The sequence below is a fragment of the Halichoeres trimaculatus genome, unplaced genomic scaffold, assembly GCF_033239565.1.
Source record: "Halichoeres trimaculatus isolate MK-OKI-2021-1 unplaced genomic scaffold, fHalTri1.1 fHalTri1_scaffold_6, whole genome shotgun sequence".
NCBI classification, from domain to species: Eukaryota; Metazoa; Chordata; class Actinopteri; order Labriformes; family Labridae; genus Halichoeres; species Halichoeres trimaculatus.
In genome coordinates this window covers 1,173,225-1,193,823 of record NW_027437184.1, presented here as the reverse complement: position 1 = coordinate 1,193,823, position 20,599 = coordinate 1,173,225, and the positions used below count along the sequence as shown (strand labels likewise).

At 41.9% G+C, this 20,599-nt stretch overlaps 2 protein-coding genes across 2 annotated transcripts in view; one reads left to right on the top strand and one right to left on the bottom strand.

Annotated features, from left to right (window-relative positions):
- The window catches only part of septin8a (septin 8a), a 56,060-nt gene extending 48,825 nt beyond the window's left edge, over positions 1 to 7,235 (top strand). Inside the window, exon 10 of the mRNA XM_074673091.1 lies at positions 2,909 to 7,235. Within this exon, the coding sequence (XP_074529192.1) occupies positions 2,909 to 3,077 (169 nt within the window). The 3' untranslated portion in view covers positions 3,078 to 7,235. The remainder of the gene's footprint in view (positions 1 to 2,908) is intronic.
- An 807-nt stretch (positions 7,236 to 8,042) lies between these two features.
- Positions 8,043 to 12,515, bottom strand: ccni2 (cyclin I family, member 2). Its single transcript, XM_074673093.1, has 5 exons — positions 12,170 to 12,515; positions 9,679 to 9,835; positions 9,022 to 9,156; positions 8,651 to 8,725; positions 8,043 to 8,533 (listed from the first exon to the last, which is right to left on the bottom strand). The coding sequence occupies exons 2-5, from the start codon at positions 9,790 to 9,792 to the stop codon at positions 8,258 to 8,260; spliced, it is 600 nt and encodes a 199-aa protein (XP_074529194.1). The 5' UTR covers positions 9,793 to 9,835; positions 12,170 to 12,515; the 3' UTR covers positions 8,043 to 8,257.
- Positions 12,516 to 20,599: the final 8,084 nt, after the last annotated feature.

Here is a 20,599-nt window from a genome sequence, read left to right as displayed (position 1 = left end):
GCTCAGGAGAAACACACACACTCAGGAGGAACACACACTCAGGAGAAACACACACACTCAGGAGGAACACACACACTCAGGAGGAACACACACACTCAGGAGAAACACACACTCAGGAGAAACACACACTCAGGAGAAACACACACACTCAGGAGGAACACACACACTCAGGAGGAACACACACACTCAGGAGAAACACACACTCAGGAGAAACACACACACTCAGGAGGAACACACACACTCAGGAGGAACACACACACTCAGGAGGAACACACACACTCAGGAGGAACACACACACTCAGGAGGAACACACACACTCAGGAGAAACACACACACTCAGGAGGAACACACACACTCAGGAGGAACACACACACTCAGGAGGAACACACACACTCAGGAGGAACACACACACTCAGGAGGAACACACACACTCAGGAGGAACACACACACTCAGGAGGAACACACACTCAGGAGGAACACACACACTCAGGAGGAACACACACACTCAGGAGAAACACACACGCTCAGGAGGAACACACACGCTCAGGAGGAACACACACACTCAGGAGGAACACACACACTCAGGAGGAACACACACACACTCCTCCTCCTCAGTCTTCACCTGCGGCTGGTTAAACTAAAGGTAAACGGCGAATTTTATACGACAGGAAGTTAAAAACGTATAAACAAACATGGCGTCATGAAGAGAAGGGTTTCCCGCTCAGGTGTTCCCGCTCAGGTGTTCCCGCTCAGGTGTTCCCGCTCAGGTGTTCCCTGTCTAAACGCCGTGGCCTCCTCCAGCCGTGGCCTCCTCCAGCCGTGGCCTCCTCCAGCCGTGGCCTCCTCCAGCCGTGGTCATGTGTCTAACGAATGATCTTGGTCATGAAATGTGAGTTGAGCCTATCGTCGTTCTCGCCGTGAGGTGGAAGCACTGGGCGCCGCTCAGAGGGCTAGTTCACGGCGGGGTGCAGCGGCGGACACGGCGACACGTTGCTCTGCTTGGACTCTCCCTCCACGCCTCCTGGAGTCGCCTCCTCGTTGTACAGACACCTGAAACCGTCGTAGTACTCGTCCAGGTCCCCCTGATGGCGGCGCCACGCCCTCTGCCTGGAGCGCTGCGTGGGGCTCCGGGCTCGCCGCTCCTCGTCCTGGATCAGGGCGCTGTCGATGATGTAGATGGCGTTGGCGGGCAGGGAGAACTCTAGGCTGTGGAGGTAGTCGTCCACCGTCTCTCTGCAGTGGATGAACTCGCCGCTGTCGACCTGGGGGAGCAGAGACGTCAGAGCGGGTTAGACGCCACAAAGGTCAAAGGTCAAAGCTCCGAGCTGAAGAAGAACTTTAACTCTTCACACCGACGACTTTAAAGGGACATTTCCCAGAATCCTCTCTGAAACATTAAAGAGCTTTAAAGGTTTTTTAAGTCGATTTTTTTCTCCCAGAGGATCTCAGACAGGTTTTAAAAGGACAGCTTAGTGTGAAGCAGAGACTAACTCTGACGATCTCTGACTAAATGATTCCTCTAAAGGTTTAAAACAGTAAAAATCAAAACACAGAGATGATCGTGGACTACTTCCTGTATTAACTGTGCTTTATTTAGCTGCTGGAGTGTACTCTGTCGGTTCCTTTAGTTTTTAAAAAAAATAATTTTCACATTTCTTGTTATTTATGTAATATTATATTGTTTTTCTTTGATATTTTTCTTTTTTTTTAAAAACTTTACTTTTTATTTAATAATTTTTGATAAAAACCAAGGACAGAGAAAACACCAAAGCTAAACAAGACAAAAACAAACAATTCATAACATGAGATTAACATGGATCCATTGTACATAATTTTTTTTTTAATTAAACTTAATTAAATTTGTAAACAGTTTATTTTGAACGTTCTGAAAAAAAAACTTTTTAATTTATTTAATATCCAGATTATTAGAAATTTCCCCCCCAAAATTAAAACATCATATGATGAGTCATAGAAAAAATGCACTCAGATTTTGTTTCTGTGCTTGTATTTGAATTTATTTTATTTTTCTATTTATTTGATTTTATTTTTTTAATTTCACTTTTGTTTTCTGGATTAAGTCCAATGCTCACGTCTACACTAAATTTACCACTAAACTATTTTTCTTATCTAGTGTTGTTCTTTTTTTCCTCAGGTATTTATTGAATTTTTTATACACATCCCACAAAAAAAAATATGAATAAATAAAAAAATAAATAACTAAAATCAAGAAAAAATATATAGTTGAATGTTCAAAGCCTCCAATGCCCACTAGAGGGGGCTGCTATACTTCAACATACATGTGCAATTTTATAAATCAGACATTATATTTAGGTTTTATCAAATCAAATAAACACCAATCATTACATTTATCCATCCAAAGATGAAGTTAGACAGAAATCTTTGATATTTATCTCATATATTTACATTAGCTTAAAAACAGGACCTTGGTGGTGAAATTTCAGTTTCCACTTATAAACATGTGTCAGTTTGACATGAAGCTTCTTGAATCTTGAATCATGGAGTTTGCAAACACTAATATTTATTTTATCTGGTGCATTACTACAAATCAAACTACAATAGTGTTTTTCCACTGATTTTTTATACTCCTAACCTTTAACTAATGAAATAAAAATGTCAACCTGAGTCCCTGGGAACAAGAGATGCTGTGAACAGACTCTAACGTGCAGCCAAACATGCAGCAGTAATTTATCATCCAGTGTGACGGTGACCCAGTCTACCTGCTAGATGAGTGCTGTTCTGTTGTATCAATGCCTCCAACATGGCCGACGTCTGAGCTGAGTCTGGGCTGAGTCTGGGCTGAGTCTGGGCTGAGTCTGGGCTGGGGGACTCAGAGTCTGGAGCCTGTATTAAAGGACCTGTGCGTTTGTCTCACCTGTGCTTTCTTCAGCAGCCCCGTCAGGACAGAGAACCAATCAGGTGTGAGCGCCTCCAACTCCAAAGTGATGATGGCCAAAGCTAACGTGGAGCCCTTGAACTGCCAAAGCTGGTGGCAAGCCATACAGTGCTGCACCTGCCTGGTCCACAACGCTGCCTGGAAGCCCGGAGGCGCCTTCTGATGCCGGGCCGGGAGCGGAGCCGGGTCTGCCTTTGGGTCCCAGCCGGCGCCGGAGCAGAGCCCGATGGAGGGAACCAGGTGAGGGTGGCCGGAGACGAGAAGGGCGTGGAACTAGACCGGGAAGGAGGAGGAAGAGGAACGAGACCAAATGTTAGCTTAAAGATGTCATTTCTCCATCAAACCTCCAGCTCTCCATCACTTCATGACGTCATCAGACACACCTGAGCTTTTCTTTCCATCCCACCTCCACGCCATCTTCCTCTCCACCATCACTTCACAATCTCTGACTCTCTAACTCAGCCCTGCTGTTCATTTCTGCTTCGGCTTCACGTGGAGAGTCTGATCCAGGTCTGACCTCCAGGTCTGACCCTCCAGGTCTGACCCTCCAAGTCTGACCCCTGAGGAGCCGAGCGTTAGCCTAAAGGAACTATAGTAACCTTGTATGTATTGTATGGTACGTGCAGTGCTTTTCTGTGTTCCTGTGAACTGTCAATCCTAACCTGGGCGGGGCTTCATGTTGAAAAGGAGACTTTATTTTACTTTTTAAAAACACTTTTTCACACAGCGACTGGAAACTGTCTGACAGAATCCTGTTAGCTGCCAAAGAATGGACGGAGAGGCTCAGGCTAGCTAGCTAGCTAGTACAGATGCAATAATTTAACGGTTCAATGCACAGGTGTGAGCTGAGGTGTTTCTGGTTTGGTGGTTCATCTGATGAGCTGGTTCTGTTGGTGTGAGCCTGTCAGTCAGCGCAGAGGGCTGAGGCCACGCCCCCTCAGGAAATATCACCTGCTAAAGTTGGCGATGCTTACTACACTAACACTAATGCTGGATGGCACAACCGCCTTCAGTGTTTGAGCCGTCAGAGAAGGGAAAGAAAAACAACAAACAAACAAACAAAAGAAATGTTCTCCAACATCACTGCAAAAATCTGAAATCTTATCAAGTGTTTTTGTCTGATTTTCAATCAAAAATGTCTTTTTAGACTTAACATGAGCCACATTCACCTGAGCAGTCCAGAAAAATGTCTGATTTCAAGTTATTTAGAGACAAAATGAGGTCTGAATTACTGTAACAAGTCAAACAAAAATCTTTTCTCTTCTTCCTTTGGCAGATTTTTTTTTTTTTTACTTATTACAGTAATTCAGACCTCATTTAGTTGTTAAATAACTTTGTTTGCTTGATTGTTTGCTCTGATGCTTCTCTGCACAGAGTTTCTCCCTGTCGACACTATGGAAGCCCTAGATGGTCATGTAAAATCAGTCATGTAAAACCAAACAGAAAATTAATTCAACTGCATTACATACCTGTAAAAGGCATGTAGAAAACTTTAGCTATTTATTTTGTTTACTAAACATATGCTTGAAGAAATTAAATGTAGTTAAGTGTTGGAGTTTTTATTGTGCAAATTTTTTACGTCAATATTTCCCTTTTGACTGAAAATAAATATCAGCTTCAAATATCAGATATCAGCCTCCTTGCCTACTAATAATTAGCATTGGTATCGGCCCCCAAAAAATCCATATCGATCTATCTCTAATGGCCTTTAACCAATATTTACCAATATCAATAATGTTAAAAAAAACAAAACAATCTTAACACAGATGATGTTTTGAGGTAGTTCAGAGAGAAAGAGCAGCACAATGGTGAGAAAAGACGACAGAGATCATGGAGAGGAGTAAAGGATGGAGCGCCCGAGATGAATGTGATCAAAAAAGTTGTTTGTTTTTTGGATCAAAAACAGGAAGAGACATTACAGGAGAGTCCACTCTTCTTTTTTTTTCATTTTGCTTTGAAAGTAGAAAGAAGAAATAGATTTAGACAAAAAATCACTCTCACGTTGCTGTTTCTGGTCCAGCAGGTTTGGCCATCAGAACCAAACTGAACCAAAATCCAAACCAAAAACAAGAGGAAGTTACTGACCTGTGTGCTGACTGTTGCATCTTTACTAACTAGCAGGTTAAAACCATAAACCAGTTACACCATGAAGTCACCTGTTTTAACCTCTTTCTGTTTCATCAATGTTTTTTTAGATTTTGTTGTTTTTTCGTCTCTATCGCTGTAGCAGAAATAAGCCATGAGTTTTTTTTCTACACCTTACACACCTGAAACTTTCCCATCATCCCCTGTCACTCTCAGTCTGTCCTCCATGGGGATCCAGAGTAATGTAGCAAAGGACGGAGGAGGTAGTTTATGATTTAATGTTTGAACTGCTCATCGCTGACTGTGTCATTCAGAGGGTTTCACTCAGACGTGGAGGTAACGCTCTGTACATCCTCATATTTACTCACATCAAAGTGTCATGGTGGTGAGTGTCGCTGAATATTCACAGATTATATCGATGCTGTTTTATAGACGGGGTGAAAAACTCACAGGAAGCAGAGGGTTTTTCCAGGGCAGGGGGATGTACGCAGAAATACTTAAAGTAAAGGTATAAAAGTATTTATTTGACTAATATAAAAAGAGAGAAGTCTTTATTTTATTATAGTTTTTATTAACACACTATGTCTCTTTATTTTGAAAGTCTCAGATTTTGTACACGCTGTAAACAGATTACTGACACCAGTCGCTCGCCGTGGCTGAGGGCACTGCCATCCTCCATCCTGCAGACCACGCCGAATCAAACGTGCCAAGTGTTTTTATTTCTGTGACAGCTTTAAAAAAACGAACCAATCCTTCACAGATTAACGGATCAGGAACCAATCAAACGCCGGGGATTATGTGAAGAGGGAATGTAAGTGGAGATGAGATTATAGACTCGCAGGATGCACGACGACACTACACAGGAAAACAACGAGTTTAATTCAGAGAGTCAGGAGAGTCCCTAAACCTGAGTCAGCGGTCTCAGTCTGGATGGATTGCGTTGACGGCTGTGTTCATGACGGTGGCCGGCCTGTTTCAGCTTCTCACTGTATTTTTCTTTAAAGCACTTTCTGTAACGTGGCAGGAAACAGGCCGAACAGCTGCTCTTTAACATCCACAGCAGGAAGTCTGGACTCAGAGAGCTCGATTCTGATTGGTCAGTTTAACCCATTCCTTCCTGACACCTGATCCCGCCCACTCTGAGGGTTTTTCTTTGATGACTTCCTGATGAGCTCGTCATGAAAACAGCCCAGCAGCGTGATGATGATGATGATGTCTAGTATGTGTGTGTTCGGACTTTAGCCAGTGATTCGTTTAATGAGGGTTTAACGATTAACCGACTCTGAAACAATGCGGTGCCATAACCTCAGAGACACAACTAACATTGACTATAAACACGGCCTGGCGCGGAAACCGTCTGTTTGGGGGTTAGAGTCAGTCAGAAGTGCCTTGGCCTGATACGCAGCCCGCCCGTTGTTTTGCTGGCAGCTTGCAGACGCAGTCTTACACGCTCTGAGAGATTGCTGAGCACTAACGACGTCGTCATGCTGACATATGTTCTTTTTCCTGTCCAAAAATGCACAATCCTGGAGAAAAGCCTGGTTTTACTCTGACACAGGTGAAGTCACATCCAGGTACTTTCACTTTGGCCCTGAAGCTGCAATCAGCTGTTATAGCAAACCTCTATTTGGATTTTATTCAAAGCCCTGTTTCACTTTCGCTTATGAATCATCAGGCACCAAACGTTACTCAAAGCTTTATCAAAGCTCCTACAGTGGGGAAAATAAGTGTTGAACGCGTCAACTTTTTCCTCATCACATTTATTTCCAAAGCTGCAATTCAAACTAAATTTCTCCCAGACATTGGTATTAACTCAAATAATCCACACATGAAAAGAAATCACAACGTTCAGGTCCATAAATAATGATTGATTTTCTTTTTTTGAAACCCTTTGAGAGTCAACTTTGCCGTGTGCTTTGGATGGTTGTCCTGCTGGAAGGTCCAGCCACGTCTCATCTTCATCATCCTGGTGGATGGCAGCAGATTCAGATCAAGAATTTCCCCATACATGGCTCCATTCATTGCTCCGTCAGTTAGATGAAGTTTGCCAACACCATGAGATGAGAAACAACCCCATGCCATGATGCTTCCACCTCCAAACTTCACTGTTGGTGTAGTGTTTTTTGGCTGATGTGCAGAGCCATTTCTCCTCCAAACATGGTCTGTAGTATGACAGCCCAAAAGTTCAGTTTTGGTCTCATCTGACCAGACAACATTCTCCCAGTATTCTACAGGCTTGTCAAGATGCTGTTTAGCAAACTTTAAACCAGCTTCAACATGCCTTTTCTTGAGGAATGGAGTCTTACGGGCTGAGCGTCCATAGAGGCCATGGCGGTGGAGTGCATTGCCTGTTGTTTTCTCTGTAACAATTATACCTGCTGCCTCCAAGTCTTTCTGGAGCACTTTCAGGGTGGTCCTTGGCTGGTTGAGTCCTCTTCTGACTATCTTTCTGACTCCCTGGTCAGAAATCTTCAAGGAGCTCCTGTGCGTGGCCTGTTGATGGTAAGGTGGTGCTTCTTCCACTTGTGAATAATGGCCCCAACGGTGCTGACTGGAATATTCAGGTGCTTTGATATAAGTCTGTAACCAGTTCCATTCTGATGCTGAGCAACAATCAGGTTGTGAATGTCTTCAGAGAGCTCTTTGCCTTTACCCATCATGAGGTGTGTGCTATTTAACTGCTTGGTGAAAAAAACACCTTTTTTATAGGACCTTCAATTTGCTCTAGCCCAGCTGATGTTGGTTTGCACTAATTGGAAGTTCAAGTAATAATTACTGACAGATTTCAGGTGGTATGGTGCATTTCCTGTCCAAAGTATTCAGCCTTTCCATGGTGTGTTCAATACTTTTTTCCTGTGTTATCGTACTTAATTCACCATAATCATTATTTATGGACCTGAACGTTGTGATTTCTTTTCATGTGTGGATTATTTGAGTTAATACCAATGTCTGGGAGAAATTTGGTTTGAATTGCAGCTTTGGAAATAAATGTGATGAGAAAAAAGTTGGCACATTCAATACTTATTTCCCCCTCTGTATTTACATTAAAGAGCGGCGTGTTTCGATGTTTCTGGGTTATCTAAAGAAAAAGGAGGATGTGTGAAAACTAAATGGCACAATGAGTTCAATGATAAAGGCACAAATCTGGACCAGGACCAAGTCTTCGCTGAGGGGTTGTGAAGGTTTATGAAAAGTGACTTCAGGCCAGCGTGACGCCAGCATGATGGTTTTTCTGTGTGCTTTTGTACTGCTGTGTCTTTAAGCAAGACCAGGACCTGGATCCACAGAGCAGCTCAGAGTCCAGCCTGTGGACTCTGAGCTGCTCTGTAGACCGCTCCAGGTCCAGGTAAAAAACCAAACCCTCTGTTTGCTCTCTGCTAAACTCTGACTTACTATGTGAATGAAGTCGACCGGTGTTGCCGTGTACAAGTCCCAGTGCAGCTTGTCTAGAATGATCCTTTCCATGCGAAGAATCTCCGCTGTCGAAAAGTTGCATCCGCTCTGCACGACCAGGTCTTTGACGGAGCCGATGACCTGTGGGAGGAGACGCCGACAAAGACGACAAAGAGGAGAAATAAACGTAATGTTTTCAAGGAGCTCTGAGTCTGGTGGTTTTTATTTTCACATCATTAGCTGTGTTTTCAGACTGACCTCGTCTTCCTCATTGATCTTTGCAGCCAGCACCAGAGAGGTGAACGCGATGCACTTCAGGTATTTCGTTTGGGCCTGGAGGGAAAAAAAAAAAGAAAGAGTCAGGGGCACAAAAAATCAGGAAATAAACAGAAATCCTTCAGTTCAATTTAATACCTTTTTTACCACCTACAGATTTTTTAAAACCATCCTGACACTGACTTGCTAATGTTGATAACAAGCTAACTTTCTGACACTACACCCAACAGGTATGGTTGGGATATTTTACTGTTAATGTCATGTTTACTGCTTGAGCTGATGAATAAATAAATAAATAAATAACTGATCACAGACAGAGAAAGTGGAAACCAGGCTGTGTCTCAGCTCTGTACCTTGACGGAGGACAGCAGCCGGTTGAGGACGCAGACCGCCAGCGCAAAGGTCTCTGGACTGAACTGGAACAGTCTGTTCATCTCCCCGAGCCAGACGATGGTTTCTTGGTGTTGGGACGAAGAGATGTCAGCACCCTGAGCGACGTAAAGACACATCCATGAGTTAAAGTATCAACACTTCAGGAAGTAAATGTTTAACCGCTCTAAGACGACCAGGCTGAGCTGAACTCTGTGTTTATAACTCCAACAAAGAGAGGCGTCAAATCTGGACGATTTCAGATCCATTCCTTTCTTTGTGAGGGTGAAACTAAGATTTTAAGTCACAGAAACTGACCTTTAAAGAGCTCAGAGACCTTTCTTAACTCCTCCATAAACTTTAGATCAACCACAGCTTCGCCTCACGTCAGAGGGACGTTTGTGTTTCTCCAAATGAAAACATTTATACACAGAGTCTTTCTGCTTCTTGTCACATGAAAAATAAATGTTGACATTATTTAACTGAAAGGAAAACATTGATTCGGTGATAAACGCAAGCAGCTTTGGCCTGGTCATCTGATTGTAAAGGTCAGTATGAATCCAGTTTACAGGAAGTCTGAAGTAAAACTCGACATGTTACGCCTTCACGACGGTAAAAAAGAAGGACCTCCTCGGTCTCACCTGGATGCATCCGTTCTTGAAGACAGGAACCTTCCAGAGGCGAGCCTCCCTCTCCAGCGCGGCCTCCAGGAGGACGTCCAGCCGCTGGCGCTCCACGGCTCCTGGGTTCTTCATCGCCACCACAGCACAGGCCAGGCTGCACCCAGGGGACACACACCTGGAGGAGGGGACAGGTGAGAGGCCACGGTGTGAGAGACACGACTGGAGAACATCTTCACCCTTAGAGACGAAGCTGCTCAGAGGATTTACACAAGAGGTCAGACGGTGAAATATGCAAAACCCCATTCTTTATCGATTCCCTTATCAATCCCTGTTGTGAATTTTCTTGGTACAAAAAGTATCTTTACAGGTTTTCTGTGTCAACAACATTTAACTGAGTTTATACTGTAAGTGAATAAAATGTAACTGGTCCCTGAGTCTGGATATTTCTGGGCAGAATTAAACAGAAACAGGTCAAAATTTCACACAATGTGACGTTGATGTTCTGTGTTTTAATATATTAATAATTGAAGTAGGCCATCTAGTGTCTCAAAGTGGTTATAGCAATGGTTTAAGTTGTTTGGAACCTTTCCGTCAGCCATGAGCCTTTCATTAGCCTGTTAGCTTTTAGCATTTGAAATTCTCAGTGTTTTTTACAAAGAGTTGATGTGATATGTTTCTGTGATGAAAGCTGAAATTCTATTCTGAAGCTGAAGTTATACTGATGTATGCTAACTGCTAGCATATCAATGCAGTTTCCCCATATACGTTAGCATCAAGCCAACACTGTTTTATTATTTTGGTAAATAAGGTGATTTATACCATGTTGAATGTTCTGAATATGAATCTCCTGAGAGAGAGTGATGAACATTTCTTTAAGAAGTCAGTTCTTCAGGAAAACTTCAAGCTGAAAATCCTGAATCGATAAGGGAATTGTTAAACACAAAGGCTATGGATGATGGATTGATTTCTTATTTGATTCTCAACAGGAACCGGTTTTTGATTCCTATCCCTACTACTAATACACATTTCACTCTGATTACAGGCAAAAGATGTCACAATAACACAATAATACCATGATATACTGTGATATTCTGCACAGTAAATAAGAGTGGAATAGAGATGATGATGTAAATCACATAGCGTTACTCAAATTTAAAATGGACACTATGAGTCAAAACTGTTTTTGAAACACTGAAAGTCACTTGCCGTGTTGTCACTTCGACCACTGTAACATTAAACTAATGCTGCTAAGAAATGATTGGGCAACTGATAAATGTCAATCTACGGTGGCCTGTAGGTGTCAGACAATTTGCAAAAGCCACAACACAACAGAAGTTAAGAGGAAAGTTTTCCTAACGGACACAGAAAAGTTGTGAAAGTGAGTTAATGATTGTTTTGTTTTATCTTCAGCTATGCTAAATATAGCTTTTAATGCTAACGTTATTGATTCATAAAGCTAAATGTAAGATGAAGTATTTTCCTGGTAAATGAATAAGTAAATAAATATAAGTACTATAAAAGTTTTACAAGATGAGACCCCTATGAAGATTTATTTATCACAGATATAGTTTAAAAAAAAATTACTAACTTTTGCAACTTTTCTGTGTCTGTTGGGAAAACTAACCTCTTTAGCTTCCATTGTGTTGTTGCTTTTGCGTTTGAGTTTTTGGTCTTGCATTCATGTTGTGGTGTTTGCAAATAGTCTGACACTCGCTGGCCACCGTACCAGTTAATGCAACCAGTGTTTTATTATAGAAAATCTGATATTGGGCAAAAAAGTTGCTCTGAATATGATTTTATCAGTCTATTATACTGTAGAAATTAAATCAAAGGGATGATTTTAAACCAACTGACCCCAAAATAGACAGAAAACATTGATGTGTATGGTACAAAAACCTATATCTGTATATGATATATTGCTGTATGGATATTTTTTACACCTTTAATGTGCAGGCAAAGTTTGTTACTGTTTGACCCCATCTCTGGAGGTAACAGACACATAAAGCTGTATTTACAGGGTCATAGGAGAGATGAGCTGAGCGCTGGGTTATGTTGACCCTCTTTATGGCAGTCAGACAAAGCAGAGGAAGACAATAAAAAGGTTTAACAAACCTCAGAGCTTTTTCCTTCATAGATCTGCTCATAAAACACGTTAAACCAGCTCATTTTTACCGTTTACACACGTTTAACCAAACCTAGGAGCCAACATTTGTCGGTTTGGGCGCCAGAAGGTGATAAACAGAAACCGAGCTAACAGCTGAGGAGCAGAGTCTGCAGCAGGAAACGGCGCAAAGCATCGACATCTCAAGTCTGAACACGCAGAAAGGATGAGATTAAAACAGGAAATCTGAGAAAAAGCTTTAAAACATTTTTCTGTGACTTTAGTTTTCATGTCCTGAGTGGAAATGTCCACAGACAGGGGGAGCAGGCGGGATAATGGGCTGCAGCTGCTGCAGCTGTTGCAGCCTTCAGCTCTTTCCCTCTGTCTCCTTTTCTCCTGCAGTCTTACCTCTTTGACTTTTACAGCAGGGGATCCTCCCTCGGACAGGTGCATTTGCACAGGTAATTCACTGCTCCATGTTCAGGGGGAAGCAAACAGTCAAACAAACAAGATGCAGCTGGAGGAAACGGTGTCGTGGAGAAACGGTTCAGAGAGAGATAAACACACGGAAAACAGCCGCATCCTCCAAAAACCAAGCGGGTCAAACTAAAAGGTGAGAAGCCGCGGAAAGCCCGGGTCAGCTCGGCAGCTGCAAAATAAGCGCAAAAACAAGAGACAGGAAGCCAAAAATCAGGGAGGATTGAGGGCAGGCTGTGTTTTGAACGCTCCAGGCTCCGCCCCCCGTGTGACGTCACGCCGTCTGAGGAGCAGAAATGTGTTAGTGGGTCAGACATACGGGGCCCTGCGCACAAAATGGGCGAGCTGGGACTGGAAATGGAAGATTTCTACCAAGAGGAGTCAGGATGAGAGAAACACACTGCTGTTTGTGACGTTTAACACACCTTTAACCCTGCACACACACACACACACACACACACACACACACACTCACACACACCCTGCAGCAGCACATCCTCTGAAGACTGACTCTGATCAGCAGCATTCTGAGGATATGTGATGATATTTTAGAGCATTTCTCTGATTTCTAAACCCAACCTTTCACTGAAACTTTCTAAATCAGCTCCAAAACAAACATTTTAGAAGTTCCTTTTTATTCTTTAATGTGTGAAGCTAATTTTTTTTTCAGTGGCACAAACCTTTCAACATTGACCCAAGTTGCAGCAGGCCCTGAAGCATCACTTCTGTGTCTGTCTCTCATTTTGCATTCAGACCTTTTTGCAGTTTAGTCAATAAAAGACAGAAGATATTTCTCAAGACGAGAAGCTCTTTGGTTTTAGAGTTAGTGCACTTGAGTCAACTTCCTAAATGATAACCACTTCTGTTTAAAACTGTGTTTGAGCCTTTAGCTCGTATTTTAACCCTCAGCTTGTGTTTTTGTCTTTAACTCATGTTAAAGCCTTAAACTTATTTTTTAACTGTTAGCTCTTATTGAAGCATCTGGCTTACGTTAAAGCCTTTGGGTTTGGTTTAAGCCTTTAACTCACATTTTAGCCTTTAGCTCATACTTTAGCATTCAGCTCATGCTTTAGCAATTAGCGTGTGTTTTAGTCTTTAGCTCATGCTCTGTCTCTCTCTTCTTTTTATCTTTCTTCTGCTCTTCAAAAGCATTTAGCTTGTGTTTTAGCCTTTAACTCACATTTCAGCCTTTAGCTTGATTTTAAGCATTTAGCTTTTATGTGAGCATTCAGCTCATGTTTTAGCCTTTACCTAGTTTTTTAGCCTTTAGCTTGTGTTTTAGACTTTGGCTTGAGTTTTAATTTTTGCTTATGTCTAAGTCTTTAACTCTATAATTAGCCATTAAGTATTGTTTTAGCCTAGCTTGTGTTTTAGCCTTTAACTTGTGCTTTAGCCTGAAGGCTGTGTTTAGCCTCTAGCTTGTGTTTAGCATTTAGCTCATGTTTTAGCCTTTAGCTTGTGCTCTATCTCTCTCCTGTTTCTCTTTCTTCTGTCCTTTTTCTGTCTGACAGTTAGGCTCCAGTGTCCACCATCACTACAAAATTAATCAAATCAAACTTTATTTATAAAGCACTTTTCATCCATACGATGTATCACAAAGTGCTGTACATTAAAATAAACAAGCAGATCAGGGAGATACAGATGAAAATAGAGGATCCCACCCACCCTCCCTCCCCATATTTAACACACAACCACTCACACGCAAAATGATGTGCTCAAGGCTCAGACAGACAAGGACTGTAAGTCAGGACTCTTTACAAATCCACACTGGAGCTAAAACTAAACTGACTCAATAAATAAATAAATAAAAAGTGGTAAAACATTAAATAGTGACTCTGAAACTAAAATGGAGTGAACTCCTTAAGATGCAGGTTAAAAAAATAAATAAATAAAACAAAGTTTAGCTAAAAGCCAGATTAAAAAGGTAGGCCTTGAGTTTGCTTATAAAAATATGATAATCACAGGAATCGTTTTCAGCAGAGAGAAACACAGATCTTTCTGCCTGAATTTCTGGATCCCCCAAAAACTCCTCACACACACTTTAGGTTCAGAGAAGTTGGAAGTGACTTTTGCAGACTTTGACCTCTGACCTCAGTGTCCAAAGCAGAGAAGAAACAAAGGTTTTTCTGCAGAAGTCAGTTATAAACTCTAGATTAATAAACAAACATGTGTCTGTTGTTCACTTCGGTGTCTGGTTTAAAATGCAACAAGTCCTCAGACTGCTCAGAGCAGGCCTCACCCAAACTTCCCCATCCTCAGAGTGACTCAACAATCACCAGCACCGGGATTGCAACACAGAAGAATGTTGTAATCTGTATTTTAGGTTTGTTTACTCTTTCTCCTCTCTGCATGGAGCACGCAGGGTTAAAGGAGGTCATGAGCCAAATAACTAAGCTGTGGTTGAGGTCTTCAAACCACTTTTCAGTTTCAGTTGGAGGTTCAGCGTTTTGCTGAGGATAAGCTGCTCTGAGGACGGCTGCAGCCTCTCCGGGGTGAGCCAGTGCAGATGCAGAGATAGGGGTTGGGATCTGGTCTGATGTGGGCTAGAGGTGAAAAATATGCACGTACACATTTGCATTTAATGTTTTACATGCAGCAGTTAAAAGTGGATTTCACCTACTATCTATGTCTCTAACCACGAAACACTCTGCACTAAATGAGGGTGAAATCAGAGGCTGTCCCACAGATTCCTCCCTGCTCTCATCGTCCCTCTCTCTCCATCAGTCAACAAACTTTATCCCACAGTGGTTATCTAACATCAGCTGCAGGAGCACAGTGTTTGCTCCCTCTCTGTCTCCTCTCTCTCACAGCTGAGCAACATAAAACAAAGTTGACCTGATGGTCTGAGCCGAGGTCACGGCAGGAATGCTGATAAGGAGAGGCGGTCACGGCGAGCAGCGTATCTGCGTGTTGACAGAGTGAAACACGCGGGGGAACACGGTGGTTGTTGTACTGTATCAGGCCAGGCTGTGTTTGACTTCCACACCGTGTGTGTTGGAGCACTCTGAGGGCTTCACATGAGATTGGCGAGGAACAAAAGGTCGTTCTCACACAGTCCCACTGAGTCCTGGTGCTCACTGCGTCAGGCGATATGAATATTTTCTGTTTGCTCAGCAGCATGTTTGCATTTCACCACGCTCCAATCAGGACAGGACAGGACTGAGTCTCTTTTCCTGTTTTTATTTTTGCACTGTTAGCTCCTCCCAAAGGTAAACAGTATCAACATTAGCATCTTTGTCACTCAGGCCAGGTTGTGTGTTTTAACTCAGAGAGCGTGGCACGAGTTCAGGTAAACCAGGGAGCCGGCTAAAATCAAAACAAAGAAGCCTTATGATACCTGGTTCAGAGGGGAAGAGTGGTTTTATTTTAGACAAACTGACAGAAACTTCTCAAACCACTAAACTAAACTCTATAAAATTGTGTCCATCAACATTCAAATACTTCTTTACTTACACAACTGTAGCAATAACACGTTAAACAGGAACTTCCCTCTAAAATCTTAAAGGGAAACCTGACTGCAATGACTATGGACCAAAGTTTGATAAACATTTGTGACATCTCTAAACCATTATTGTAGTTATTGTATTGATATCTATTCTTCTTTTCTTTTCTTTCTCCTTCTTCATGTTCATGTTGCTATTTCATCATACTTTCGATGGAAATGTTTCTTTGAATGTACTCAACTTAAAATGTGTGTTTGTATTATTTATTGTCGATATATGCCTTTTTTGTTTGTTTGTACCTATATAAAGTTCAATTAAAAAGAAAAAAAAGCTAACGCAAACGAAAAAAGAAATCTTTTAACCATTGTTTTTTGGTTGCGATGCATTCTGGGTAATGGTGTCAAACGGCGTATCTCCCTGTGTTGGCGCCATAGACTGTAATACTATATCTATACACCATCTATTGCTGGCGCAAAGCGGCAAACTGTGGTCGAAAAATATGAGATGGTGCTGAATTGCAAAAAGCTGCTCGAGGCCGGCTCCAAAAGTACCGGAAGTCACAAACACACCAAGCAAAAAAACAAACAAAAACAAGAAATGTTTTTTTATCAGCAGAAATTAAAATATGTACAGCCTGGTACAAACAACGTCTGAATCACTGATTTCTCTATCAGCACAGTGCCAGGGTGATTTTGTTTTTAATTGGACAGTAGAGGATATCAATGGTGCGTTCGAGGCAACCCGTAACTCGTATGTTTCCCAGTTGAAATCTCCGAGTTCCGACCTGAAAGCCTTCCAGGCAATTTACGACTTCCGTTTGAGCTCAAGGAATTCTGGGATGTAAACAAACCAGCATGACAAAAATTCTTGGTCATTTAAATCACCAATGGAGCCTGTAAATTCTTTATTTAAGTGAAACGGAGGAGGGGAAATGACGCATGAGGTGTTTACTTTATATTTCACGGTTAATGTCGTTATTTTAAAGTGTATTTTTTGATGATTAATGCACTGAACGCCTGAGTTGCTGCCAATGTGCAATGTGTGAACATCTGACTAGAAGTTTACACTTGTAGCCCATTGATGATCGCTCTCTCTCTCTCTCTCTCTCTCTCTCTCTCTCTCTCTATTAGCTATTTCGTGTTAGCGACACAATTGTCCACCGTCTCGGACACATAACAGATTATTGTACATAACCGTGTGTAAATTGTGATTGCAACGTTCGAATTTGATTTACATTGCTGTAAAGTCTATTTCTCACCAGCACTACCATATCCATAGAGGCTGCCATATTGTTTTGGCACAGATGTGACGTCACAAGTCGTAACTCGGAGCACATCGATCTGGTACGAGTTCACTGGTCGTAAGTTACGAGTTCGACCGCCGTTCCAGGGAATTTTCACGAGTTACAGGCGGGAAATATACGAGTTACGGGTTTCCTCGAACGCACCATAAGATAGCGAGCTCGGCCAATCAGAGGCACAGCTCAGCTCACGTGATTGACGGGTGCGCAGGTGCGTGGAATGTGGATTGATTCAAAAATCGTTCTAGAAACAGACAGTGAGAGGAGACTGCGTCCATTAATTATACAGTTTCTGTTTGTAACCCGAGGCACGGACGGAGAGATTACAGCTGTGGACCCGAAACAGCGACAGAAGAATCCGGGGAACACCTGGAGAGGACGAGCCGCCATTACTCTGGAAGAAGAAGACTCATAACCAGCTCAGGTTAGCATGAGAGCGGTCACAAACCACAGGATCTATGTTTTATTTCTGTAAAAGATGTGTCTCTGCTCTGCTACAGCACTGCTGCACTTTACTGAACTTTCCATGAGGCTATGATCCGCAGCAGCACATGGCTAATTGAATATTCATGAATAGACCGGAAGTAAGAACTGAGCACGCTCAAAGCAATCCCAGTTTACAGCAGTGAAGACTACTTCAGCTGATAGAGAGATAAACATCTGAAGGACTACTCTCAACAAGGAGGACACCACCTGGCTTTACCTGAACCAGAGGATCCATGTTTCTGTCTGAGGAGCTAAATCCTGATGTCTGGATGTTAAAGATGTTACAGCTGGATTCATCAGCCCATGAGGACCAGAACCATCAACGGGTGAGTAACAGTTCAATTAAAATGCAGCGTGTTTGTTGCTGTTTATAGTGGAGGAATGTGTCTGTGAGCTGCTGATGCTAGCTAATAAGCTAATAGGCTAACTGGGAGTTTGCTGAAGATACTGGTTGTTTAATGTGTGAAATGCAAACAAACAAAAAGATGGAATTTTGACTTTTTCTTGCTATTTTCACGCTCTGCTCATGTGTAATCTGTGTTAAATGATCGGTTGTTATAACAGGATTATCAGCTCAGGCTGAGGTTGGGTTTGGTTTTTTATTGTTTGGACTCAGGTTTGAGTTTTGTGCTGAATTATGTGGCTCCAGCCTTGCTCTTGTGAGACATGATATTGGATCAGTGTTTGTGTTTTTGGCTGTTTTGTTGCTTTTAAGCGCTGGTTATTGCTTTTTTAGAAAAAGTTTTCAGAGGGGTCTAAAAAGTTGCTTAGGTTGGCAACACTGGCTGTTACTCATATACCTTTTTACATCCTCATCTCACATGCTTTGCTGCCAAATATGTGACCTCTGTATGTCTAAAAAGGTAGTGAAGCTTAAGGTTTTTGAAGTTATTGGTACATTTATGTCATTACTAGTGAATTTTAGTAGGAAAGGGAAATGGTAATTTATCAAGGCTAACAAGTGCTAACACTTAAAGTTCCCTATAACAATGCTAATAAATGCTGAGTGATGGTATGAGTAGCCTTGTTGTAGTATAAGCCTTATACTGTCTTTACCTGGTCTCAGTGACATCACAGATCTGTTTCTGAAGCTGGGTTTTGATGTCAGACGTTGCGGGAAGCATGCTGAACTCTTTGTTTGAACTCTAGTTTTAGTCAGCCATGTCCTTTAAGAACGTAACTTTAGAAAAAAAAAAATCACTTCTTTGCAACGCGTGTGCAAAAAGAGGCTTTTCAGACCTGGAACTGTTGTTTTAAACGATGCTGTAAACACTTCAAATCTGCCTTCTCTACTCGGTGTTGTCTGGATCTACGCAGCCATCCGTCAGCTGTTTCAAAGTTTAGAGCAGCTCAACACTTTGTGCGACGCTGAACACGCTCCAGCAGTTTCATGCATCATAAATAACCGAACGCTGTTTATTCAACCACGACAGCAGCAGCTTGGTTTGCTTTGATCATAAAGAAACATCAGTATTCTGTTTCATCGCTGGTCGACTCCTCTCAGAGGCTCCAGGAATGACAGATGTAAAAGAGGAGGGTTTCTTTTCTTCTTGTCAACAAAGCGACATCGCTGTGGACGTTATATTCTCACTCTGATTCATATAAACTAAATGAGCATGAAATAAAGAGATGAAATGGAATGGTTAAACTTCTATCAGTGATGAGGAATGATATCTGAAGCCCTGATCATGAATAAATACTTCATCTCGTCGCTTTAAGAGCAGAAAACCTTCAAACAGAAATCACCTGACTGTGAGAGGTGAGATGATCACAGCAGCAGGGACGTCTCCGTATGCAGAGTTTAGGAGATGAAACATCAACATGAATATCAGAGGGTGGCGCTGCAGTAAACTCACATGGGAGAGAGGCCGGCTTCTTGTAGTGGAGATGAAAACACCCACGGAGCCTCCGGGTGATGCTGACTCCAGCGTCTTGAGTCCTGAAACAGAAGAAGAGACTCTACATGTTTGGTTTGATGTTTCAGTGACGGCCCCGTCTGCTCTGATCTGCTGTTAAACAAGAGTTTTACAGCGAGTCCGCAGGCCCCCCGTGTCTCCTCTGAGCCACCAAAGAATGCTCCGTAAATCAATGTCAACCCTGGACCAACTTTGTCCTGTCAGGAAAGTTTGGTGCACTCCACTGAGCACATTCTGCTCCTGGAGTCTGCGACTTTGATCACGGCGTGTTTTTTCTCTGCGTTTCATCCTCGGAGGCCCCTCGTGAGCGCGTCGCCTCTGTATTAGTTTAGCCGAAGTCACGTCCTCAGAGCGATGTTCAGGGATGTTTCATGAGTTCACTGTGAACACGGTGTTCGGACAACGCTGCTCGTGTTGGGAAGGAAACTTAGAGAGCTTTAAGTGAGATCACATCTTCATCATCGTCATCACCTTTGAGCCTTAGCTACATGCTAACACCAGAGTGTCAGAGTGAAATAATGAGCAACTTTAAAACATAAGTTTACAAAGTGTGTTTGAGAAGAAGCCTGAACAACATGAAGACCCAACAGCTGAAAAACCCCAAACAGCAATGAGAACATCAAGGACTAACTGCTATAACGACGTGTCAGAGGATTTAAGAAGCTAGGAGGCTAAAAGAAGTTAAATTAGACAGATATTTAAAAGAAAATTATTTTAAAAATTATATTATATTGTCAGATAAATGTTTTCAAAAAAGATCAGAGCAGTAAATGAATGAGTGAAAGCAACAACAACAAACCATGCCAACAAAATTTTTTTTATTAATACATAAAAAATAAATATAGAAATAAAAAAAAAAAATCATGAAAAAGAAGACTTTAAAGTGAAATACTAAATACAATAAAATAAATAAATAAAATAAAAAATACCAATAAAACAAGGAAGCGTAAATCATTTCAGAGAAGCTATACGATTTTTTTTAACTTAAAATCTTTCTTATTGAGGCACAAACACAAAGTGCAGTTAGCAGTTTCATCTACACAGAAAAAGTGAGAGATTTGTAAAAAATGAGGAAAAATGTTTACTGTTTTACTATTTTGCTTTTTTGGTAACTGAAAAAAACAAGGTGAGCAAAACTAAAAACAACAACAAAAACAAACATAGATCAAACATCTATGATAAAACAATCCCAGCCCTGTCACTGCCACTGATGATG

Excerpts from the sequence above, each read along its gene's own strand:
- ccni2 (XM_074673093.1), bottom strand. The coding sequence starts at position 9,792 with ATGAAGAACCCAGGAGCCGTGGAGCGCCAGCGGCTGGACGTCCTCCTG. Across the intron at positions 8,726-9,021 it reads GGCTGCTGTCCTCCGTCAAG|GCCCAAACGAAATACCTGAA; the intron begins GTACAGAGCTGA and ends TTTTCCCTCCAG. Across the intron at positions 8,534-8,650 it reads AGATCAATGAGGAAGACGAG|GTCATCGGCTCCGTCAAAGA; the intron begins GTCAGTCTGAAA and ends CTCCTCCCACAG.